The sequence below is a fragment of the Amphibalanus amphitrite genome, unplaced genomic scaffold (genome assembly GCF_019059575.1).
Source record: "Amphibalanus amphitrite isolate SeventyFive unplaced genomic scaffold, NRLGWU_Aamphi_draft 000502F_arrow, whole genome shotgun sequence".
NCBI classification, from domain to species: Eukaryota; Metazoa; Arthropoda; class Thecostraca; order Balanomorpha; family Balanidae; genus Amphibalanus; species Amphibalanus amphitrite.
In genome coordinates this window covers 88607-115341 of record NW_024881996.1, presented here as the reverse complement: position 1 = coordinate 115341, position 26735 = coordinate 88607, and the positions used below count along the sequence as shown (strand labels likewise).

The window sequence follows — 26735 nt, the reverse complement described above, 5'->3', positions numbered from 1 at the left end:
CTGTAGAGCCGCAGGGCTGCCCCGCCTCCTTTCTGTTGGTGACACGCCGTCCCGCTGTTTCAGCCCGCCTGGCACGGCACCGCTCGCACGCTCGGCGCTCCTTCGACGCTAGCCGCCGCCGTCTGCGCCTCCGCCGCGGCCTCTCGGCGCCGCCCGTCTCGCGCTCTCTGTCCCCTCTCCCCGCTCTCACTCACTCCTCCTCTGTCACTCTGTCTTCCTCGATTGGAGTGGGACACGGGAGGGCCGCGCCTCCCCGGTCCCTCGCTGCCGGAGGAGCGACCGGCGAGCAGCCAGTGAACTGCTACTCATGTGTAACTCTTGTCAGACTGGCGTTTGTGCTGCGTCCATAATACTGGCTGTTCCCGGCCGAATACTCTGTTCGCCAGTAGGCGACAGCCGCCTTCAGTAGGTTCTCTGTTCTCTGTTCAGTGGAGAACCGTTCTCTGTCTGGTGCCGGCTGCTGATGTACAATTGAAGCCCAGAGCGGCGTATATGTGATAGACCGGTTGGGGGTTTTATAGTGGTGAACTCAGACGTGCTGCCGACGATATTGAAATAAACGACAGATTCGTACGGTTTACTGGTAGTTACTCAACCTATCATAAGGACAAGGACAGGGGAATGTCACACACGCGATGCTGATGGTGAATTCAACGTGTTGTCAGGTAAATAAGCTAGGGAATATCCATGTTTCAAGGTGACTAACGGATAGCATCTGTTGATTGCTGCTGACTAACACGAGTTTTCAAATCGGCTACCAACATGACCACTTGAAATGAAAACAGATACGCTCCCTTGCCTGTGAATGGCTTGCAACATTCCGGCTGTAGGTATTTATATCCCAAGCAGACTGTATCTGTGGACGAGGCTATCTCAGCGCCGCGGTGCGGTGTTCTCCGGCAGCCTGGCGCCGACCGTCGGTCCTATAGATGACGCCCTCTTCTGCCGTCTCTCGACGGCCGTTCTGATCTGCTGGATTTACCTAAAATATCATCCTGATTTATGGAACATCATTCGATGAGCGATCAGTCGATTGTTTTGTTTCACGGATGCATGCATTTTTTGGACATCCTTCATTCTTAGTAAGGCCACTGGACAAAGCTGCTTACATTGCGGTATGGCAGACGCTTTCTAAGCCGGTACCGCTTCCTATCGGGACAGATTTCCCATTTGCAGTAACGCATGGTATTCAAGGCTTGCGTATCTGCTTTTTGTTCATGGTATCGATATCCAGGAACCATCTCATAATAAAGAGAACAAACGGATCTCCTTGATCTGTCTGGTCATTTGTGGCAAGGCCACGCAGAGTCGGTCTAATGTCCTTTGACTTGCGAGTTATTCCAAGTTCGACTAAGGCGGCTCTTCGTCGAAATTGTTCCATATTTTTTATAACGCTCTTACGTCTGTCACTGCTGAGAAAATACTTTCGGTCGACAAAAATTTTGACCATGCCTGGTTTGGCATGTCCGAGTAGGTATTATGGTGTAGTTTCTGTCCAAGGCTGTGGCTAAACAAGACAGCTGAATTGAAGTGAATCCTTCAAACGCACAGCAGCGTCGGCTTAGATCAGCATGCTTTGAGGCAGATCAATCCTATCAGAATGTTCGCTTGCCAGTGATCCTTCAAATTGGCTTAGGCACGGGGCGGGGGAGGGGGCGAAGGAGGGACTGGAATGCGGATCTTTGATTTAAATACTATACAAGGACGAATGTCCAAAATGCTCAAAGCTAAATAACCAGGCGATTTTTTCATCACTTCTGCTTCCTTTTCATTTCATTTTGCTGACATTTGAACAACATATATGCATATTTTATAGCTTAGATTACTATTGCGGCGTTAGTTAGCTTTTCACCAAACTAGAAGAAAATGTCATGCTGAATTTGAAGGATTTAGAGAGAATAACATTTACGAGGTATTACGCGATATATGATTAACATTTTGGTGCATCGACCTTTGAATAGTGCGCTCGTCTGGTGACCTGTGCTGTATTGTTGGTGACCCGACTTGTGGGGTGGTGATGGTGACCTGTGGTGGCGGTGGTGACCTGACCTGACCTGACCCCTCCCCCACCCACCACGCCAGCTCGAGCAGCGGCGACGGCTCCGCCTCTGAGGACACCAGTGACGGCGACTCCCAGCCCGACCCGCACGCGCGGCCCGGCGCCGTCTGCCGCGTCTGCAGCGGCGCCAAGCCCGGAAAACAGCTGCTCCACTGCTCAAAGTGAGTCGGGTCACATATTTGTTTAAAAGTGAAATGTTGCGTGTGGGCTGTGGACGTATGAGGTTTGGAAAAGTGAGACAGGGATGTGAACATTTGTGCTGCAGATGTTTGATGTCACTGTGCTAGTCAGCGATTTAGTTGTCGCCCTTGCTGTCCTTGTCGCTGAGTTCGACAAACATGGTGACTGTTGATGTTTCGCTAGTCCATAATGCATTCGGAAGCCTCGGTGTTTCCAATGCTGCACAAGAACCGAAGCCGCATGCAGCTCGTCTCAGGCGTGACAGGCAATCTTTATGGGCCTCAGCTCCCCATCGCTGTTTTGTGTTTTGTTTTGTGAGTAGTAAGCCGTCTTGCGTCTAACCCTCATCGGCTACCGGGGATGCATCTCGGCAGCTTCTGTTTCCCGAGATTCGTGCGGTGCCGGCGCGATAAACAGATGAAAGGCAGCGCTGTCGGCGTGGATCGGCCCGTTTGTATTCATGAACGGGTGACTGGTGCGATTTATGTACTCTGTCACCGCTGGCAGAAGATCAGATAGCGCAAATAACGAGACGAGATGGTTTGATGTTCTACTGAGGGGTTGAAAAGTAAATGACTAGTTTGAGACGATATAACTATCTGGATTTCAAGATATCGAAAGTTATGATGTGACGAGTAAGTCCAAAAAATGGATTTACGATGACGTGGCTCAGGTGCTTGTCATGACAACTTTGTTATTTCTTATCTAGAACATTACATCTATTTTTAGCTCACCAATATTTTGTGGTTTCCGTTTTCGTGACAGATTATTGATTAAAGAATCCGGAGTTTTCTCCACACTCTGAAATATGAAAACTGAAATTAAATTCCCGGTTGTTTAACATCATCATGGTAATCTATCGGCTAGAATTTCATTATCTCCGCCTCCTCATTTCCAACACATACCGACTCTGATGCCCGTCCCCCGCGAACACGTTCATACGAAGGTCGCCAGTGGTCGGCAGGACGGTTCATTCACCTCAGAAACGTGTCGTATGAGATATTCGGCGAACGGTTCGGGTGAGATATGGAGAGGAACAACGGGTCGGCTATCACTCAAACCACTGACAGATACACTGCTTTTTATGTGGTGCCGTTTTTTGATAGATGTTTCCTGGAACGCTGAAAATGTTAAATTCCAGGGGTTAAAAGGTCAACCAAGTGGGTAGCGGTGTCATGGTCGCGGCTTTGTTAGTATTCGCGTTTTTTTTTTCTCGTAAATATTAGGTCGGAGCATCTGTTTAAATCAAATTAGAGAATATGCCCGTTAAATTAGGCTGACCTGTCGTTATCAGTAGTTTTGCCTGACCTCTGAGCTCGACGTCCACCCGTTAACCTTCTATTCCAACGGCCTACGCCGTCCCTTCCTCTCCCTCGCTTCCTCAAGGAGCTGCCCAGGGCCTACGGACATGGTGGTCACCCGTCTCTTGACCCTCTCCCTAGGACATGGTGGCCTGCCTGCTGACCTCTCCCTCACTCCACGGACATGGTGAGCCGCCTGCTGACCCCTTCTCCTTCCCCAGGTGCGACTCGTCTGCCCACCCGCAGTGCCTGGAGCTGCCACAGGACATGGTAGCCCCCTGCTGACCCTAGGCTCCCCCTTCCCTTCCCCAGATGCGACTCGTCAGCACATCCGCAGTGCCTGGAGCTGCCACAAGACATGGTGGCCCGCCTCCGTGCCTACCCGTGGCAGTGCATGGAGTGCAAGACGTGCATGAGCTGCGACTCGGCCGACGACGAGGACAAGATGATCTTCTGCGACTTCTGCGATAGAGGGTCAGTTACGCCGCTGAAAGATTCTGCTGACTGGTGATCCATGGCGTCCGTGTCAGAATTTGTGGAGTTGCATTTATGTCGTTTTTTCTGTTGCATGTTTTTGTGTTTATGCTAAACAATATGATAATGTTGTGTTTGCACCTTCCATAATGTCAATCGATATCAACGAGGCACATTTGTGATGTCGGTGCATCGCCTTTTAAGCTTCAATTATCTGAAATGTTTTGCATGCGTACTGCATTTGTCTACTGAGCTACTTTTTCTGCAATGTTCCTGACCTCTGACACATATGATGTACTCTCAGGTACCACATCTACTGCGTGGGCCTGCGCCGGGTGCCGACCGGCCGCTGGCACTGTGTCCAGTGCGCGCGCTGTCAGACGTGCGGTACCACCGACCCGACCGGCGGACTGGAGCAGGCCGAGCTCAACAGGGACCCCGAGTGGGCCCATCAGGTATGGAATGGGGTGGCAAGGGACCCCGAGTGGGCCCATCAGGTATGGAATGGGACAGAAAGGACAAGGGATCCAGAGTGGGCCCAACAGGTACGGAATGGGGAGATAGAGGGGCCCACCAAATACGGAATGCTGTGACGAGGGACCCCGAGTGGGGCTACCAGGTACGGAATGGGGTGGAAAAGGGACTCGGCCGGTGGGTTCACCAGCTAGGGCATGGGACAGCCAGAGACCCCGATTGGGCCCATTAGGTACGATGCGGGGCCGGTGTTTAAAAGACGAGACGGATGTTTGTACTCGCTGAATTTATCGTAGTCAGCACGTAGTATACACTACACGGGATGTAAATACATTGTCGGCTGGATGGTGAGGCCATGAGTTCGCCAAGCGCTGAACTTTGCCCTCCGAGTGATATGGATGGTTTGTGCCGGTTTCACCTCTGCATTATTTAGATTAGTGACAGCGATACTCAGCTAAACTGTAGATTAATCATGGAATATTGCACATTTATCCGTAATTAATTTAACATTTCACTGGCATTGACGACTTTATTAACCGTCACGAATAATAATGTCAAGCTATAGGCTAAAGGTGAATGGCAGTTTTCCAGTTTGTCGACTTATATTCTTATCGCAGGAGACTGTAAAAGTTCCGTCTCTCAGCCGTGAAGTAGGTTGGGTCGTGTCTCCATTTTCTCTCGTTAAGCGGAATCTTAGCTGGACCGGCCGTTGCATCTGTCGGCAGTTCATTGCGACTGTGTAAACTTTCTTTGTATCCATTCACCCTGGATGTCATGACGGTTCAGTCGGCACTTAATTGAGCTGAACGGGTCATGCCTTGCTAAATGTGGAACGCTTCGTCACTGAGACTGGTTTCCTAAGAAAGTGAGCTTTTCGGGCAATTGTGTTCAGGGATGATGTCTGATGGACAGGGGATATGACGGAGTACTCTACTCTGCTCGTTTCCTATATTATTTACGTTCATTCCAACTCCAAGACCTATTTATAAGCGGGCCCTCAAAATAATATCTCGTCTGAGTCTTCTGGTCATAGATGAACCGATCAGAGACTAGGCCTCGAAAACAACCTCCCAAAAGCAAAACAACACAACGTAGACACAACGCTACCACAGAGGATACACTAAATGTGTTTGTCAGCTCATCTAGCACCCCTGCTGTGTGGTCACTGTTGACTGTCATCAGCTGCCAACGTGCATTATCCGTTATCCCTTCTCACATAGGCGCACATTATCCCTATCGCCACGCCACCCGATGTGTGACAAAGGCAGCTGTCGGCAGGACGCCGTTTTTGTCACATGTTCACCGTTCCCGCCCGCTCGGCGGCCTGTGGTGCCGCCGAGGACACCCGCAGTAGGCGGACGCGAGGATTAACGGCACGTCTTAGTTAAATCGGTGACACGTCGACTACACCCCTAGTGGTAGGATCTTTATCTAGCGAGAGAGCGAGAGATTCTCGTGGTATTTAGCGTTTTTGCTTGGAGCACAGGGATGAGGTGGACTATGGTGCGAATCTGCTGGTACTTGGATTGGATTCCGGAAAATATTTACGAGTAAACAGCTTCTGCCATCAACTGCATAGAGCCTTTGCTAATCCTTCCTTAGCGATGTGTCTTGGTAAAGACACGCAGTTCTTGCCACGGTAAATTTATATTTATATTGAGTTTATATTTATATTGAGTGTGAAGTGAAGTTCTTGCTGTCTCGAGCCCGCTCTGCTTGATAAGAGTTATTTGTTTATGTGCCCTCAACAAGGCATTGCTGTGAGCTGCAACTTACGTTTTTTCTGGTTTCATTAATAAGACTGTAAGTATCAACACTTCCATTCACCTTAATCCTTCAAAGGAAAATTGAAGAGGCATCTATGTATTCAAACCACAACAATATTGACCCAGCTGAAATAAATAGCCGTCGCTCGCTCGATCGTTAATCACCTAATCCAACGGTCCCAGTTGCAGTGGTAGCTTACGGTGACTGTGTATCTAACGAGTGCATCACTGTTGGAGCGCCCCAGATGTCCCGTCATGGCGCATCCCTGGGGCGCGCGAGCGGGCTGGCCTAGCTCCTGGGCTCGTGCCGTCTCTGAAGGCCGTCTCTCACCTTATAGACGTGACGTGCATCCCTCCATCGTCACGATTCCCTCGATTATCGGCTATGATGTGGTCTCGATGCTGTGATGATGTGTGGTAATTGCTTTTGAAGAGGGTGACTGGGATAGTGGACTGAAGGTTTCATCCCGGGCGATTGGTGGTGCTCCTACCGTGGGAATTTCGACGAGGATCAGCCCGGGTGATTTTTCCGTTTGCTGACAATAAGCGGTTTGTCATGAATTTTTCCTGGTTGCCCCGGCAGGATACTGATTTTGCTCACTCATCGGCGACGTCAGGTTCTGTGATACGTCGTTTGTCGTCGTGTAGTTTCGTGTAGCGGCGTGTAGCAGGTGTTAGTTGATCCTGGTAGCGGTCGTAGAGGCAATTGGGCTGCAGCGCGCTGGACAGAATTGTGGCTCGAGATAGGATGGCTTTGCCGTGCCGAGGGAATGGGATAGCGGAGACCATTGGCCACCACTGCTAGGAAGAGAGGGGGGGTGGGGGTGGGGGGGGGCTGTTGGCAGCGCAGAGATGTAATCTGTGACCGCTGACCACCGAGCTGTCGTGCGGTTTTGCCGGTACGCGCAGTGACAGTATCGTCTGTCTGTGCGTGTCGGCTATTGAAGGACGCACCAGAGGATCGGAGAGGGATATTCGGGTTTCCCGCCGTCGAACCGTGGCCGTGACCTCGCGGCGGCTCGGCCGATCGGACAAAAACGGACGCAGAGGGAAAAACTGGCGTCCTTGCTGGTACTCGAGGACTTGTGCAAAACACGAGTGCCGCATGGTCGGTGTTTAAAATCCACATTCTTGAGCTGATATTAGTATGCAGTGAAAAAGGCTACGAATATCTCATTTAGGTATCACTATTCTGATTTCTGATAAGTGTTGCGTTCCTTTGTAAACAACGACCTTTGTAACGACCTTTGTAAAAAACATTTTAACTAAATTCGTATGTTCATTATTTCATTTATGCTATCTATGGTCGTTTTTTTTCTTCTGCTCCTCGTAATGCGGGTTTAGCCGACCTCTCCACAACTGGCGGCCCATCTGGCTTAGGACATGATCGTTAGTTCCACATCATAGCGAAGTGATGCAGTATTCCGACGGTGGCACTCGTCAATCAGATACAAACGGCATATGGCGCGCCTCTCGCTGGCAGTATCAGCTCAATTGCCTCCTGTCTGCTCGATCAAAACCATTAGACATGGCCCTGCCACTGCTCTGCATCGGCCTCAGTGAGAAATGACATTGCCAGCAGCCATTTGGCCTCGTTGACGTAATGATTCTCTGCTTCGTGCCCTGCTCAAAATGCTGTAAGTGTGCTCAGCGTGGTGGGTCCCAGTGGCTAAATGTAGGCAGTGATACTATCTGTATTCGCTCATTATGGTAAATACACCCTTTGTTACTGTAAGTGGCAGCTAGGCACACTTATGCGACCTCAGTTAAATATTAACTAATCGTTTTAGATCGGAACAAATTGTGCCTGTCATATATTTGAATCATATCAGGCATGTGACCAAAGGGTAGACATCGGTAAAGATATGTGGGGGTGTCATTGTTAGCTGCTATTTTGATTATTTGTTGACTTGTTGCTCAGATCAGCTATCACGCGACTTCATTGGAATTACAGCTAAATGCAGTTCACGTTGACTGATTTCTGCTGTTTCATTAAAACCGTTTAGTAGGGGTGTCATAATCCGCATTTTGATGGTCAGTAGTGCCCGGGTATCCTTTCTATCAAAGTGCAGTTGAACCGCTATTTTGATTACAACCTGCAGACAATGGTTTACGCATTGAGCAACAGCGGCGCAGACGAGCCTCATTGCACCGAGGAGATGAACTCTAAGCAGCGGTAAAGATCAAAGCTTTGGAGAGCAGTCTTTAGCGAGTTACTTGCATGCATCTTGAGCTTTCGTTATCGACTCTCACAAAAGGCTAGCTGAATGGTGACCCCGTTTTAAAAGGTGCTCACTGCTCAGTCTTACGAAATATCGAACAGACAAAGGTAAGAGCAGAGAGATTGTCACAGTGCAGATGTAACTGCCATTTGTGGTACCTACACCCTGGAGTGACTCTTGGTTCGAGTCTATAACGCCATCGCTTCTGGGCTAATTGGTTACTGGTAACACATCAGTCGCTCTGATGATGCCCTAACATCGATGGGTGTCAATAATTATACGGTAGCCTCGTTTCCAACGAGATTTTGCAATGTGGGATGGCTGGACAAAACGAGAGCAGGATGGCGTCCACACGTGCCTGGCCTGAAAATCTTTGGCAACGCTGCGGAAGAATGCTGATTGATTGGAAGATAGGCTGGTTTTGCCGACCGCCTTTGTTAGTAAGATGAGTTGTGGTTCTATTCTGAGCTGCAGTGTATGATTATCACCTCTAATTTGTGCCATTGCACTTGCTGTTGCGTGTTTTGGGCAGTTTCAACACATTTGCTGATCAGATTGTGCTTTACACCACCGATTGCTTCCCATTTCATAATATTAATTAGTCCATCAGTTGCAGCCTGCAGGAACTTTTGTTGAATCCCTCATCTTTCATGACCAGCTGTATGCAAGAAGATACTTTGCAACGGTTTGTTACCCAATGATCAAAACCATTCTCTTCTGTTCTTTTTTCATTCCTTGATTACTTTCATTGTTCATTAGCCGCACACTTAGCCACGTGTTCTTACGCCTGATCCAGACGCCAGCACTTTTTCAAACCTTTCCGGACAGTCGTCTAACGGGCAGCTTTACACGTCAGCCGACTGTGGCTTCTGATCCCGATTTGAGCTGCATCAGCCGACAGCTGGACGGATTAACCGGTCGGGGGTGCTCGAGAACATACTCAGCTGGGTGTCTGGTCTGGTCCTCTAGGGAACGTGTCTTAGTAGTCCGAGAAACTAGGCGCCCATCTCGGTGGTCGTGTGGAAGAATCTGAGGGGGGGGGGGGGATGACCGCTATTATGCCACTGTTGGTGATGCGAGTGCCTCTGAACAGCCACTCGACTTTCACTGTGGATGACGAGCTGTTCGCGTCCCACTCCTCTGCCACCCACGCCGCCGAGCGCCGCTGTCCACGACGCTGGTGCGTCATCTAATTGTTCTCCTGAAACGCTGCCGTTTCTCCGAATATTTCCCAGTCCTTTCGCTGCTGTTGCGTGGGTACGGTTCCTGGCTAATTTTGCATTGTATCAGTGTCTGTCGCAATTGACTTGTTTTTTTTTTCCCTGAGCGTGCAATTCACTTGCTTTTTCTTGAGCGATGCAATACACCTTGCCGCTAAGATGCACACATTCATACAGCATACACGTTTCATATTGGCTTCGGCTGTGACACTTCAGAGCTAGGGGGTTCAGTGAGGTGCCTTCGATCAGCTTTTATCATTCAATATATTCCACTTCTGCCGACTGTGGATATTTACATACGTCTCCTTTTTAAAACACACCTAGGGCGTTCGCATTCTATCACCGTCACTGTTTATTGAGATGCTGACAGATGTAGGGAAGTTATGGAGGTTGTTGAAGTGATATCTGTGGCTTTATGAATCGCGCTCAGCTGAGCACGGGTTACTAAGAAGCTTATGAACCATGAAATGTTCAGCCACTATCTGATCGCGTAGAATTATATTTGTCAGGCGAACAGTCTGTCAGTGCAGTATTCATTGTTAAGTTTCCACTAATCGAACAGTTTTGTCTGTAATGAAGGTCAATCCTAAATCCTAGGGTCGTATGACTTTTTATGTCTTGGCCCAGCATTTATTTTGCATACTTTTGGGATTATATGAAAGAATGGCATCGGTCGAGTTTTCGAAAGATTATCAAAAATCGCAAAAAAACTTTCGTAAAAGATGTCTGTTCTTTTTTTTGTCAGCAATGCGAGATAAAAGTTGCAATATATATTTCATCTTTGTATGACGCTCTTAGACCCTTGGTTTGTTTCACGTTTTTGAGCCAAATACATTGATGAGCTTTAGATGCTTCCACCCATAGCGTACCGCTGCAGGTTTACCACAATTTTACGATCATAAAGGTCTTATTTTCTGTATCAAGCCATAACTGACAGCAGTAAATTGAGAAATAAACATAACCTCAAGTTTGTTTCTTCGCTTTGGCCTAGCAATTACCCGGGTTGCTTCATGCGCTGAATCAATCACTTGCTCGCCGCCAGCTATAAAATCTCCCAGACAAGCCACATCTTCACCCACATTCGTAAACAAGCGAGACGGCTCGCAGCGTCGCCACGCACCATAACTGTCACCTCCCGGTGCGTGGGTGCCACGGAGATGAACCTACTCCCCGCTTGGCTCTGTGCACCTGTCTACGCGAGACTGACTCACTCTAGTGTATGCTTGTGTGTTTGTATGTGCGTTCCACAACAGCCACCCTGTTTGTGTTCCAGTACCGGCGCCGCGGGGACGGAGTGCGAGTCTACACCACAACTCTGTGCATCCCGTGCGACAGGTAGGTTACGGGGTCACTGCCGGCGCCGCTGGAGCCATTCCCGGTGTTAGGAGAGGGGCGGGCGAGACAGTTTACGCACCATTCAGGGTCGCCGCCGCCGCCTCTGCCGCCCGGGGCGTGTGGATGGCCCGCGATGGGTCGATTGTTTTTGTAGTGGGGATTCCAGGCCGGCGCTCTGGGGGTTTTTGTGTCGCATCCCTTCGCATGCATGGTGCAGTCACAATCTGTCTTCTCCGAGTTGACCGCTCGTGGCTGCTCGTTTTCCTGTTATCTTCTTCAATACGTTTTTCAACATCTCTCCCTTTCTCGTTCCTCTCCAATCCCTCACCGATGTTTTGCATCACTCTCTCCTTCTGTATTGACTTCTTTCACCATCCATTTCCTTCCCCGCTCTCCACTGTTCCCTCTCGGCTGCCCATCTGGATCTCTCCACCGCAGCTGTGTTTGCCTTTATCCCCGCTTCTGATGGGTCATTGTATGTGGGCGCGTGTCTGTGATCGCGAGGGTGCCCGCGGCCTCTCCTGACCCGCCAGTCATCGCCCATTGACCGCCTCGCCCCCGGATCAGCCAATCTGTGTGACGCCGGCCCGTGACTCCGCGCCGACCCGTCACGGCGCCCGTCACGAGCGCAGTGACGCGGCGTCGGCGACGGTCACGATCGTCGCATCTTCGGCGCCACGTCCGACCTAGATGCGTCCACAGTGGGCCGCGGACGGGGTGGGCCGTGATGACGCGTCTATCGTGATGGGTTATGACCGTGAGCTTTGCACTGAGAGACTAAAGACAGGAGCTTTGGGGGACAGCTAGCCCTCGCTAGATTAGTGTATCTTTTGGAGAAGGGGTGGGGTGGGATCGTTAGGGCCGCACGGCGCGGCACGATGACTCCTCTTCAATGAACGTGACCGCTGCTGAGCCGCCGTGGAGGCCATGAGTCCCATAACGTCGGCTCAGTAGGGGAGAGGCACGTAGCAAGGGGATGCGAGCAACGGTTCGGTGAAGCGAGATGATGCCAAATACAGGGAGACGGGATGGGAGGACAGGGGACCGAAACTAAGCAGCTTCAAAACTTAACGAGAGAGAAGGAAAAAGGTGTGTTTGGGAAGGGAGGGAAGGAGTGAATGAGAGAAATGTTCAGAACTAATGAGGTACGGAAGGATAAAAGAGTTACGGATAGGAGCTAAGCGGAAGAGTGTGAATTGACTGGTCTATGTGATGAATGGCGACTCGGAAGTCCGTCTCAACAGACGACTTCTTTCATCAGCGCTCTTCTCTCCGCGCCTCTTTCGTCAGTCCTCTTCTGACTCGCCTTGTGTGTGCGCTGACCAAACACAGACGATCGATCCTGCCGCTACGTGTTGGGTGAGACTAGCTACAGACCTGAACAAACCCTCGTATTGACCCGACTCCACCCATGTCGCAACATGGACACCAAAGGTGGCCCGATTCATCGTGATTGGCAGGCTGTGCGCAGCATCAATGAATGGACGACGTAACGCGGCGGACACACTCGCGTGTTAGGTGTTGTGGGATGATCGAGAGTGAAACCGCTGTCCCTTTCAGTGGAGGCGGAAGACATCAGACCGGTGCGCTTTGGTGGTGTTGGCAACAATTTGAGGGAGCGGACGTATTGTGGTCAGCGCCGCAGTGAACTAATCGATTTTGCGAAATAAGGATTAATTGTTTAAGCGCGAGAGTCTTTATGAAAGGTATTCGGGATAATGAAGCACTCACAATGATGTGAATTAGGTCCGCAGTGTTGTAAGCGTTTTACGTTTTTCTTCCGTCAGGTAATTTGCTGAGCTTTCCGCAAGCAATGATATAAGTTTTGCAAGCTTCCTGCTTGACCACGAGAAATGTGTTTCGCAAGCTTGAGGCTTTTGTGATTTTATCGTTTCTGGTTTGCATCCGTGCAACCTTTTCGGTACAGGAATTAGCAGCATTCAAAATGAATAATATCCTTGCCATTTACCTGTCAAAGCACGAAGTAGGTAGCGTGAAAGTTATTGTTCATTGTTGGAGGCAGCAGCTCCAATGGCCGATAAGAATCAAATTTTGTTATGCTTGAAACGAGCGCAAAACATGACGTTCTAAAGCTTCTTTCTTACGTAAAACACGCTTGTGTCGCATCTGCTATATAATTATACGCTCACTATAATCAACACAGGTAGGATCCTAAACTTCTAGAATATTCCCGCTATTGATAGGAACGCCGTTCTTTTATTCACAAATCTGCGCCCTAATCGTACCATATTTTGTCGTCTGTCGAGTCTGCACCTACTTCTAATCGCGCCTTTTATAGCGAAACATTCCTCGGGGATGTATCTCCGACGTGTCATGATTGCACCTTGGATGCAACTCGACGGGGCCGCTGTCGAAGGCTCCGTTTGCGGTAGGGCTTATACACAGCACACGGTGCAAACGGTGGTAATCTTCGGATGGCATCGTTAGATTCATTGAGCCTTGGGGTGGGATCGGCAAACGGGCTGGGATCGTCATGAACACAGTCCTAAATGGATTCACATGTAATCGGTTATTACGGTATTACTTGTTAAAGGGACTATCCCACCTTTACATTAAATTTGAGTTGAGATAGCCAAGTTTGCGGCGAGGTTCAGAAACCACTATCTATCTAGGTTGCAACCCCCGCGGCCTCGTGGTGTTGAAGAAATTCGTTCCCTTCATTTGAAAATGGGCCTTGTACAAGGCCCAATCTCTTAACCATTAACGGCATTCTGATGACGTCATTTGCCCTTTGAACGCCTCTTACGCATTCGAGTAGAGTATCACTTGATTTACGAATAAGCTGGCGTTGGCTGACTCGGCGCCCCGGCGGCACCCAGCGGCGGCCTCGGCGATAATTAGTAATTGATTGATTATCTTGGGTTTGGACTTGGGTTTGGATAAATTTACCGTTTGTTTTATTTTTTTCAATTTGTTTCCATTTCCTGAAATGGAAAGAAATTGAAGATTTGCTTGTTTAAGGCAGCAAGATTTATAAACATCGCCAAATTTAACTGTGCTCACTCGTCCTCTGCTGATGCTGCTGCTGCTGCTGCAGCAAGTGTTGCTGTTGCTGCTGCTGCTGTCCAAGCCCACCGATTATGTCCAGCCTCTTGCGCACCTTGTCACTGTTTCATTTTCGGTGCTGGTCTTTTAGCCCAGCGACCTGAGTGGCACTTATGCAACCAGTTGCTCACGTGTAAGGAATACACTGAGCACCTTGGTGTTCAGCTGCACCCGAACCTTCAGGGCCGAGTGCACGTAGATGCACGCGTGTCCCGTGGACGAGGCGCCTATTTCGGTCTCTCCCGAGCGGTTTTGTTCAGCTCGCAGCTCCCTGGCCCTGACAAAGCTTTCCTTTGGCGAGCCATAGTATCCCCGACCCTGTTATTTGGTTGTGCTCTGTGCCCTCTGGGACCCGCCGACATCTCTCGTCTCGAGTCCTGGCAAGCAGCAACAGTCAAAGCTGCCTTACGTTTGCCATCCAGAGCCCACCACACAGCTTTACTCGCTGCTCTGCACATACCGAAGGTACAGGAGACTCTACGTCGCTCCATCTTCGCGTGCTTCCGTGATGCGTTCCGCGAAAATCACCGCCTACGCCAAATTCTGGTTGCCAGCCTGGCCACTCTTGTTCTTGGGGATGCCTCATCGGGACACTGCGCGCCTATCGTTAGATTTATGTTCATCGTATGTGGGGCCAATATGAGTGTGCTTCTACAGGTTGCTGGAGGTCATATCCCACCTGAGATTATGTACACCCCAAGACCCCCCTGTGGAGTCACCGACTCGCTCAGTTGGCTCCTGGCTCAGAACACTGGGGAGGCATGGGCACTAATACAAATGATATTAGCGCCACCCATATGATAGTGTTATGTTGTTTTTGGTATGCCTATGTTTTGGTGTAGGTATGATTGTGCATATGTTTTCTGGCGTATGTCTTGTGTGTATTGTGTATGTTTGTTATGCCCATGCTTGTCTTGTCTCTAGACGTAATACAATTGATGATGATGATGATGATAGCAGGGTCATGAATATGAAACAATTTTCTTTCAATGGTAGATTCGTCATGGTACAGTACAATTTCAATGGTAATTTCGAGTAATTTATGTCATTGAATTGAAACTGCAAGTACATCCCACAAAAGAGCTTATCCTCTTCAAGTTTCAGTCTTGATCCGACTGATTTGTCAAGAGTGCGAAAAGTGAGGCGACAAAAGAGAGCTACAGGTTTTTCAAGATTTAAGTGTTCTTGAATAGCAGGTTATACAACATTGTGCTGTGACACAACCACTGGGCCTTGTGCCCCCTGTGACAGAGCCCCTGCATCAGCTGGTCTGACACGGCTGGGCTCGCAAGTCGCAAAGAACGTCTTGGTGTAGTTCTTCTGAATGCTTGAGACGAGGTGTTAGTATCACTGATGTTAGTTGTCGGACTTTCGTCCCCGTCTTGAGTTGAGATGTTAGTTTCACAACGTTTCGGCCAGTTACTTCTCCGGCCGTCGTCAGGTGTTCTTTGGCCCTTAGAAGGACCTGGATGTTGGTGGCGTTGCGCCGTACGCGTCATACCGTTCGAAAGCTCCTGTAGTCAGCGGGAATCGAACTCGGGTTTCCCCGGTGATAGTCCACGGTTCTAACCACTCCACTATCGAGGCAGACATCGTTATGGAGCTGGAAACTTGGTGTCATTTATCCCCCAGATGTTTTTGTGATTTCCTTAGTAGTGGGAGCCATATTGGGCTGATGTCAACGCTTGGCTTGCTGATGGGGTTGCTAGCCAGCGCCATGTGTGCGGCTTCCTTGATTTTTCTGATTTTCCAGTGTGGCTCCTTGTCGATGATGGTGGTATCATCCCAAGCAGGTCTGTGATCTCCTTCAGACCATGCATGCTCCGCCACACCGGATTTCAGTGTTTCGCCTCGGATGGTGGCCTTCCTGTGTTCTTCGAGCCTGACCGCCAGTGGGCGGCCAGTCTCGCCCTTGTATGACCTGCCGCAGCTGCACGGGATGTCGTATATGCAGTTCTTTGTTTGCTCCTTGGTGGTTGGCGGTCTGACCTTTGTGAGTGACCTGCGGAGGGTGGTGGTACTTCTGAACACCGTCCTGATGTTGTATGCTCCGCAGATTCGCCTTAGCTTCTCTGACAGTCCTCTGTTGTATGGGAGGGATACTGTCGCGATTGGCTTATCCCTTGGTTGTTGTTGGGATGCTTCCTTGGGTTTGTGTTTCATGAAGCTCGTTGGGTATCCGTTTCTCCTGAAGGTGCTGGTAAGGCGTGAATCACGCCTTACCAGCACCTTCAGGAGAAACGGATACCCAACGAGCTTCATGAAACACAAACCCAAGGAAGCATCCCAACAACAACCAAGGGATAAGCCAATCGCGACAGTATCCCTCCCATACAACAGAGGACTGTCAGAGAAGCTAAGGCGAATCTGCGGAGCATACAACATCAGGACGGTGTTCAGAAGTACCACCACCCTCCGCAGGTCACTCACAAAGGTCAGACCGCCAACCACCAAGGAGCAAACAAAGAACTGCATATACGACATCCCGTGCAGCTGCGGCAGGTCATACAAGGGCGAGACTGGCCGCCCACTGGCGGTCAGGCTCGAAGAACACAGGAAGGCCACCATCCGAGGCGAAACACTGAAATCCGGTGTGGCGGAGCATGCATGGTCTGAAGGAGATCACAGACCTGCTTGGGATGATACCACCATCATCGACAAGGAGCCACACTGGAAAATCAGAAAAATCAAGGAAGCCGCACACATGGCGCTGGCTAGCAACCCCATCAGCAAGCCAAGCGTTGACATCAGCCCAATATGGCTCCCACTACTAAGGAAATCACAAAAACATCTGGGGGATAAATGACACCAAGTTTCCAGCTCCATAACGATGTCTGCCTCGATAGTGGAGTGGTTAGAACCGTGGACTATCACCGGGGAAACCCGAGTTCGATTCCCGCTGACTACAGGAGCTTTCGAACGGTATGACGCGTACGGCGCAACGCCACCAACATCCAGGTCCTTCTAAGGGCCAAAGAACACCTGACGACGGCCGGAGAAGTAACTGGCCGAAACGTTGTGAAACTAACATCTCAACTCAAGACGGGGACGAAAGTCCGACAACTAACATCAGTGAACGTCTTGGTGCTCTTAATTATGATTGATGATTGTGCTGTGAAAGAAGGGTACCTACATGGCAAAATACATTTGTATGTAATTTCTTGCCACAGCACCCACCTACATGTACATTTTTGTTGTCTTTGTGTGAAAAATGAATATATTTTAAGGAAATGAAGGCATTTCTGTTTAAAGCACGCAGAAATTCATGTGTGATGCTGTCCAGGTAACTCATGTGGAACAGAACAGGCTGCAGATTCAGATCATGCTTGAACAGAGACAATCATCAGTTATCTACATATGCACATGCTTTGTAAGTTCCCTGCCTTTTCCCCAGTGTTTCATTTTTCAGCCTTTTTGGTGGCAAATCACACCTAATGGGGAAATATTTTTATCCCTAAAATATGAATGACCGACTTTACTTGATCTCTGAAAAGAGTTTCATGTATTCCCAACAGCCAGCTCACTTGTCACTTGACAGTTGATGCACCCACATCCTTTTGTTCTACACCCTGTCAAGATCCTGACATGAAATCCTGGTTTATCAGTTAGCATAAAAATTGGCATTACACCATTTTACAAAAATACTGCAGTTATTTTCTCCTAGGATTTTTTTTTCTTCATCGGCACACCCAACCAATATCCAATTTTAGAGCACTGCTTTTCCCAGATTCTACTTGCTTGTTGTGAAAAGGATCGGACAAGGCAAGGCAAGGTACTCATGCTCATGGTGCCACCATATGCAATTACTGACAGGTGAATTCGGTGACTAAAATCCTTAACGCTCTATGGATAATTATTCTGCTCTTATGTTCAGTATGTTGATATCAGAAACTCACCGAGGTAACCTGCCCTGTGGCATTTCTTAGTTCAAAAATGTAAGCATTACACTCATCAGTCATGTAACTTGTATTTACATCCATGAACAAACAATGTGCAAAGGAGCTACCCAACCAGGTACAAGCAGTAGTGTCTACAGCGTAGCGCGTACCGCCTCCGCAAGGGCGCCCCTCTATAATGGGCATGCGCGAACCCCTTCTCTGCAATGGGCGCGCCGGCGAACGTACGCGAGCGATCACGGGTCGCCACCACCAGCTGGCGACTGACGGCGCAAGGCCATAAAAGTACGACGGCGGGCCCGGCAGCAGCCGGCGCTCGGCAGGCGCTACAGCGCGCGTTGTGGAGGGGGGGGGGGGGGGGGCGTTGGACGTGGGATGGGCGCACAGTCGCGCACCACGACCGACGGCGACATCACCTGCTGCGTCTGGCTCGGCGAGCGCAGCTGGGAGCCGGCTGGAACAGACAGAGCGGCGTCACCCGGCGGAGAGACACGCGGGGGACGGGACAGACAGATACACGGGCCGACAAACTGGGAGAGATTCGAACGCCCGCACGGCAGCAGGGCAGGGAGCAAACATGCCCGCTATATTCACGTGTCGATTTTCATGACGTCAGTCTTGAGCACAAGCTGACTTCATCCCTACATCCCGTTTTACTTATAATCATAATTGAGGTCCTGGATCGGTACACCGGCTCAGTCACCTGTTGACGGCGGCGCACCACGTGACCTACCCGCCCTTCAGCCGGCCCCAGCAGGGTGAGTAGTGAGTACTAATACCCGCCCCCATGCCAATGCCAAAATCACTAGCACTGAGAGTTTTATGGAAAAGCCCTCCTCAGCGGCCGGTATGAGCTGGCCGTGCGGCGGCCGCTGAAGGTCTGGTGAGTCGGACGGGCACCTCCGGCACTGTCGGCAGGGCGGCCGATTTGAGCGCAGCGCTGTCCAGTCGGACTGACGGCAGCACAGAGACCAGCTGTCCGTGCAGGCAGTACCGGTGGCCCGAGTCGCTGCTGCTGCGGACCCGGCCCGGTACCGGCGCCGGGTGGTGGCCGGCCGCGGCCGGGAGCGGGTCCGCCGTCCGCTCCGCGTCCCCGGCCGCCCCGCCGCCGCTCTCTGGACCGGCCGGAACGGTGGTGACCGGTGATGCTGCTCGTTCCACTGGATCGTCTGACAGCGCAGCTGGAGACGCACCTCACCGGCCTGAGGACGGGGGAACCGGGACAGATAAACAATACACCAGCAATGCTGGGAGACGCACCTCACCGGCCTGGGGACGGGGGAGGACTGGGTGATACAACCGGGACAGACAAATAACACAGCTGCTGTAGACGTATATACCTCCCCGGCCTGGTGACCGCGGGCGGCTGATGCGACCTCATAGACTAACCCGCGCCCCGTTGGGCTCTGCCGAGCAACGCGCCCGGTTGGGGGGGGGGGGGGCCATTTTGGCCCCCCCCCCCTAAGATCTCGAGAACCACGCAACATAGCGACAAGCGGTAAACGGCGTTGGATAGCCCCAACGGGGAACTACCTTGTGACCCAATTTTATTGACCTAGGTCAAACCGATGACGTCACAGGTCAGGTCAAAGGTCCAATTTTCACCGTTTACAGGCACTTCAAGAAATGCGTTGTAAAATCGAGTAAAATGCATTTCATTGAAAATCATCGATGGGGAAATGTTCTTCAAACACATATTTTGCTATTTGAGGTCACTGATACCAGGTCAGGTCACAGAGGTCAGGTCACGGGGGGGGTCACAATATGAAAGTGTCGTGTGATACATGTTTTATGGTCCATTTTACATGACAAATGCGATTATATGGGTCAGGCAGCCTTTGGGGCCAGCTTAGATCACGTTTTGGTCAAGGTCAGGTCAAGGTCAGGTCAAGGTCAGGTCAAATTAGGTCAAATTTCAAAGTTAATATTTTTGCATAAAATGGGTATCGAATCGATGCAGCTCGTCACGGGGAGTTCAATGGTGGTCTTTTTTTTTGCCGTACGTGGTCTAGAATTGCTAAAAATTGAGTTCAAAAATTTGACGTCATCATTTTTGAACAGTTTTTTCGTTATAACTTGGCCAAAAAACGAGATATCGATCTGAAATTTGGTATGTATATAGAAGAGCGCTGGGACTATCACATATATTCCGGTTTTTTCGAAATTCGGAAAATTTTTGGATTTTTTCAATGTTTTTCTAAAAAAATCAATTTTTTGATTTTTTTTTTGTCAAAAACCAAAAATTTTGAAAATCCGAGATAGCAGTTTTGTAGCGCCGCTTTTTGTCTACTAGACCATATAAAGAACTTTGAAATTGCTTGATAACTGTAGATTTGGTGAGCGTTTCAAGATTGCATGTTTTTTGCTCATTTTTGCTCGAACATGACCTCAGTTTGACCTCAATAACTCCTGACCTAAGGTGACCTAAGACTTGAAATTTGGTGTGAAGGTGTCAAACTGATGCCCGGGAAGGTAAGGAAAATTTGGCGGCGCTTGCTATTCAGGAAAAACCACAGGGGGGGCCAAAATGGCCCCCCCAACGGGGCGAGGGTTAACAGCGATCAGCCGGATCATCGGAGCAAAAAAGCACGCATCTCAGGAGCCCATCTCCTTGCAAGTCTGCGATCATATCTCAACGCCTAACTGCAGCAGCTCTTCAAACAATGCAGCTGATGCTGCCCTTTCGAACATCCCCGCTATGCACGGACCCACGCCGCCCAGCTCCCCGTTGGCGGCCACCACTGTCAGCCGCCGCCCCTTCCTCCGCTGCGCGGAGACCCACCTTTTCCAAGTCTCCATGGCCAGCCACCACGGTGACTCGCGGCTCCAGCACCGTCAGCTACAGGCCGCGACCCGGGGTGTTGGCCTCCAGCGCCGCCGCCTCTCCGTGCGGAACTGCAGCCGGTTCGCGTTGGCGCACTAAGGCCCTAGTGCCACTTGATTTCAAGTCTCACTAGGCGATTTCGGTTCACGCTGAGCCACTAGCCGATTGGTGTAAAATGCCGCTTAGTGTCACTACCTTCAAGTGTCACTTGGCCACCTAGTCTTACTAGCTTCCTAGTGCGCCATCTCGAATCGACCCCTGGGGCCCGGGCGGGCCTCTCCGTCCGCTGCGGGAGAGGGCAGAGGGTAGAGGAGAAGGTCAGGGCGGGCCTCCCCGCCTGCAGCAAAACAGGGGGAAGGAGCGGTCAGGTGGGTCTCCCCGTCCGCTGCAGGAGAGGGCAGAGGGGCGTTAGTGGCAGTGGGCAGATGAAACGGAATGTTTATTTCAAAGATACACGCTTTTTCACTAGTACGGCAACTACACTTCTCAGAGGTGAAAATCGCTGATATAATTGGGACGCACTGCCGAAAAAGAAGGAACTTGCAAGTCACAAGCAGCGATGGGGACGACTCATGAAAAACAGTGCATCATGTTAAACAACTTCAAGCTAACTCTGAGCGCTACTCAGTACACACTACTCACCCTGCTGGGGCCGGCTGCAGGGCGGGTATTGGTACTCACTACTCACCCTGCTGGGCCGGCTGTAGGGCGGGTAGGTGACGCTGTGCGCCGCCGTCAACAGGTGACTGAGCTGTCAGAAAGTCACACGTCAATAAACGAGTCCTTTCTACACGCTGCGTCTAAATCACTCTAATGGACGTTACAAAAACACGCCAGGATTCTACGATCCTTGTCCAGTTTCTGCAGCAGCAGCGCGAGTCACTGGCAGCGCTGTTGCTGCCAGACGGCGGCCGTCGGCGCCCGGCGCACGCGCGCCGCGCACCGGTCGGCGTGTCAGCTGGTAGCGGCTGTGCGCTGCCAACGCCGGCGCAGCAGCTGGCGGAACACGACAACCTGGCGGGACGCATGGCCGGGTCAGAGGGGGAGTGGGAGCCGACAGGGTCAGCCACATCACAGTGGATGCCTACCTCACCCCACACTGACAAAGTGCCACCATGCCAGGAAAATGTTTCACCTCAGAACAGCATGAACCTAGAAAGAAAACAGGATTGCATAGCTCCTGTATAGAATAGTCATAGACATAAAGCACAGACTCAAATTATTGAGCCATAGCCAAGATTTTACTGAGGGAGGGGCCACAGGTCGCGGCCTAGTGTCGTACCCCCTCCAAAAAAGGAAAACTCGGATTTGGCCCACTATTTTTGGGGGTATGGTACAGCTGTTTTTATTTATCTTTATTTTATTTTATTTAATTTCTCGCCTTTGGGGGAGACCATGACACCCGTGGCCACCCCCTTGGCTACATCCCTACATTGAACGAAGAAGCAAATTGAAGAAGCAGCTTTGACCATAGGCGCAAACATAATATGGAACAGACTACATTTTATGCAGTATGTTATGTAGTCAACATTGCATGCTTTATATAGGCAATCTAATCTTCACCAATCCATTTTGTTAAGCACTTATCTAATTTTCTAGTTTCAATTGATTGGTCAATGCTCGTATACATAATTATCAGCATTCAAATATATGATGCTGAGGCATGTTCAATCTCTGACCACCTCCCTGTATACAAAAAAAATAATTGTAGCATTATGCATAGGGTCATAACTTACTGATCACTTTCTGTCAACAGCCTCCAAGCAGCATTGCGATCTTCCTTCCGCAGTGACGGAGACCTCTGTCATATGCGCATGGTGTGTTGTGTTGTGTTGGCATTCAAGAAATTTCAACAGCTAAGAAGGAAAAACAAAACATTTCTTTAAATACCTGCATGTTTGCTATAATAGCAAGCTAGGATGCAATGAGTAAAAGTAGGTATACAAAAATCCCAATCAATAGGTTCAGAATGGAATAGGTTGTGAGGTGTTACTGTAGTAGGCTGGTTGAAAGGTTTGTATGTTGTAGACATCTGGCATGGGGGTTTTAGGTTGGTATTAAGGGTATTGCAAACTTTTTAGGAAAGTCAAAGTAGGTAAGGTTAGGTCAGGAATGTTGGTTATTTTCATTCAAATTTCACACTTGTTCACTTCAATTGTAGGGGAGAGTGGGGTAAGATGCCCAGGGTGGGAAAGACGCCCCACCCCCTCTAGCGGCAAAACAAAGAATCGAACCTGGAAATTAATGTTCTTAGCGTAAAGCGGAAGCCTGCTTTGTCAACTGCACAATAATTTGCGAAGCTCAGTTTGGCAACGGCTGGCTGGTGATTGAATGTTTTTTATTTGCTGCTTTCGAAAAATATTTTGGTGTCAAAACATTGTAAATATCAAAGAATGTAAATAATTTTTATGTTCCTTGCTATGGTCGTGATACATTAACATGCGTGTACTATGTCCCAAACAATTTGTTTTAGGGTGTAGTTTTATGGCTAACAAATTGTACTGATTTAATGTTAATTCTGTACCTTGGGGTAAGATGCCCCCTGTCCTGATGGGGAAAGACGCCCCCCCCCCTAAATCCATAGGCTGTCCTTCAAGCAGCCCGTCAAATCATTTATTACATACTTGTGATGAGAGACAAAAGCCGATCTGGGACTATTGAGAGTCCAGTACGGTCGGGAGCTCCCCATGCCGGTCTCTCGGCCCACACAGCGACTTTTTGGGCGGCATCTGACTCTGAGAGCCCTCACGACGGCCTCTGTGGGCCCCATTATTGGCTCCAGGGCCCCTCACGACATCCTTTGAGGGCTCCCACGTTGCCTCCACGGGCCGCGCTGGCATCTGAGGTCCCCACGATGGGCTCGAGGGCCCTCAAGCATCATGAAGACCTATAAGGGCCCCACAGTGGTCTCCGAACGCCACCACGGAGGCTTGTTTGGCCGCGTTGGACTATGATGGCCCTAACGATGACCTCTGAAGCTCCTTACGACTACTTTTGAGGGCTCTTACGATGACGTTTGGTGTCTACTGCAGGCTCGAAGGGACCACTGATTCGTTCAGTCGATTCACGTGCCCATTTATGTCACTTATAGTGCAGGGGGGCATCTTCCCCAACGCCAGGGGGCGTCTTTCCCAGCCTGTGGGGTAAGATGCCCCCTTTCACTTCTTCGGGAAAATGCTTGATAGCAAAAAAAAAAGTTATCATATTTCAGGCACGAAAGTGTGATATTTTTGGAGAAAAATGATGTCGGCTTCCGTTGAAACTCCAAGTTTTTGCTTTTCGATCGTCATTTTCGAATAATATATGACATAGCAAAACCCTGGGCATCTTTCCCCACTCTCCCCTATTCCAAATTGACACAAATTTTTTTAAAAGTTATGGTGAAAATATGTTCCTTTCCTATGTGAATTGTGATGTTAGTATTTGAATTTTACATGCAGGAAGTCAAACATACTTACATTGACTATCATACCACCAACTACAAAATGCCCAATCAGAGACACTTTTGTTATTGTATGAGCCGCGTCATATTTGAAAGCAAATATATTTGCTGCCAAATTTCCCCCTTCATTGGCATGAAGTAAATCCTTCATTACGTCACAGATCCGATCTAAATGACGTCACGATGAAATATAAAAGTCGCAATATTTCAAAAAGTATACAATGAAAACGCGTAAAAACTTGCAGAATTCGTCACAATGCCCTAAGTAACATTTCCGAATCCTAAACGGGATTTTTTCGAAGGTGGGATAGTCCCTTTAATGCTGGAACGGAGAACTGGCAGAGCATAATGCATGCTTAAAACAATTGTTAAACATTTTCATGTGACAAAGGGAAGATGTCTGGCAGCGAACTGTTTTGAAAACACGGCCAAATGGCTTTGATAACTCTGTCTGGCCCATTCCGTAGGGCACACTATGTAGTGTTTGGAGTGTAAATATTTTCAATTGATGACTTTCACGTAGCATCGATGGTGCTACTGCCTTTTACATTTACAACACTTCTGCTAGAATGTTTTCGTCCTTATATTCACGTTTGAGATGTTCGGTTGCGATATTCCTGGCCCTAGGTCAAGCAAATATTTTGGATGAATGATTGGAATGTCATCATAAGAGTGACAACAAAACCATCGCGTGTCGCATCTGACGCTATTATTGACGCCATTTCCCTGACCTCTGATGATCCAAAGGGATCCAACAGTGTCAAACTTAATCACCAAGCTCCCAGTCATCTGCACACAATAGGAGGCTACTATCCTTATAGTAGCTCTCTTTCATAGACCCTCATTCATCTGGGGTCTTGCTTCCATTCGTCCGGACTTATCGTTAGCCATTGGGAGATCCTAAATGCTTTCGATATTTCGGTTCTATTGACATGAAGATAATGACCTATTGCAATGGTTACCCGTTAAGCTTCCTGATACTCAAGCATTGATCTAGGAACTATTCGCTACTGCGCATTAGCTTGACTGTTTCCTTGAGACAATCGTCATGATTAATTAGCATTATTCCGTTAAGCATATCACTGCCACTTCAAATCAATGCCACTGAAAGTATCGACACTTGCCTTGCATGACGATATTGACCACAAAACTGCCAAGCCCATTCCGCATGATTCTCCGTTAAGCTGCTGGTGACGGACCAAATAAGTCGGACTTATTTGGTCCGTCGTCATCCATCCGCAGGGCCGGATCCCTTTAGTCAGGGCCATCTCCTAGACTCCTGGCAGGCCTGTCTGGGTATTTTGTGGCTATAACGCGTGGGTGCCAGGCGGGCGTGGCGAGACTGTCGCCCGTGCTCCCATCTGAACGGCTCCATCGGTAAACCCCTACAGAAACTGCCAATGGACAAGGCCGCGGCCTTGTGAACCTTAACCCTCGCCCGTATTGGTGTTTTTCCAGCCGCGAACGTATAAGGGGGGGGGGTGTAGGACCCCCCTTGCCGTTTCGCCCCTGATCGAGCTAGAGCTTCGCGGAAAAAACGAGCGTGTTGCCCATGACGAGAGGAAGCCGATGATCCCTAATTTTAAGGTCCTATAGGTCATTGGTTGACCTTGCAGGTCAGGTCAATGACCCAAAAGTCGGGAAAATCGGGACCTGTTAGAACGTCGTAAAGTGTGGCTGCTACGGGTTTTTTCGGGGTGCTGATCACGAATATCATGTTAGTTTTGATCACAGATGATGTCTTCATGCATTTAGTCCAGGTCGGGTCAGGTCAGGTCAGTTTAACCAGTAGGGGTCCTGCCGGGTATTCCTAGTAGGTGTCAACCGCCTCTGACAGCTTCGTAACATGTTACGAAGGCACCAAAACTACTTCGTTAATGTTCAAATGGTTGCTAAATTCGAATTCAGCTGCAAAAACTGGCCTAGAAACATGTAAAACTCGAAGAAGTGAACCGAGGTCATCAAAGGTCAGTGACCTGACCTGACCTTCAGGTGACCTTGATACCCACTCTAACGCATGGGGGCAACATCATATCACATGTTTGAACGCTTGAAACCACGAAAAGACTGCAAACGCGCGGCTAATGCGAGCCGACATACGCCGAATCGCGATTCCGGCCAAACATGGTCTCGAAAAGTAGGTCACAGGTCAAAGGTCATTGGGGTCAGGGTCATGAAATTTTCAGAGTAGGTGTAAAATTGATTAACGCGAGGGTACTGAAAGTTTCGTCGCGATCGGCCGCTTTTTACGCGAGTTATTCGCGAAAAACCATGGGGGGTCCGTTCGACCCCCCCTCCTATACAGGGTTGGGCAGATAAATTGGGACAAATTTCAACTTCCTCTAAAACGACTATTTTTTTAGTGATAAAGATAATTTTTGAACATAAATATAGGCTTATGAATACGTTTCCATGTTATGCAGGTTGTATTGTAATTTTGAGTCGGCTGGTCACAGAACGTGGGCTTAAGAAAGCC

General features: G+C 49.4%; 1 protein-coding gene across 3 annotated transcripts in view; it reads left to right on the top strand.

Annotated features, from left to right (window-relative positions):
• Positions 1–26735, top strand: part of LOC122392801 (pneumococcal serine-rich repeat protein-like) — a 101790-nt gene that overhangs the window by 14049 nt on the left and 61006 nt on the right. The window contains exons 8-12 of one of the 3 annotated variants that reach the window (XM_043388072.1): positions 2083–2220; positions 3762–3807; positions 3899–4014; positions 4319–4469; positions 10970–11031. In XM_043388072.1, coding sequence (XP_043244007.1) covers positions 2083–2220; positions 3762–3807; positions 3899–4014; positions 4319–4469; positions 10970–11031 — 513 coding nt within the window. Of the gene's footprint in view, positions 1–63; positions 574–2082; positions 2221–3761; positions 3808–3852; positions 4015–4318; positions 4470–10969; positions 11032–26735 lie in introns of those variants that run through there. The other 2 variants (XM_043388073.1, XM_043388075.1) reach the window with 2 other exon arrangements.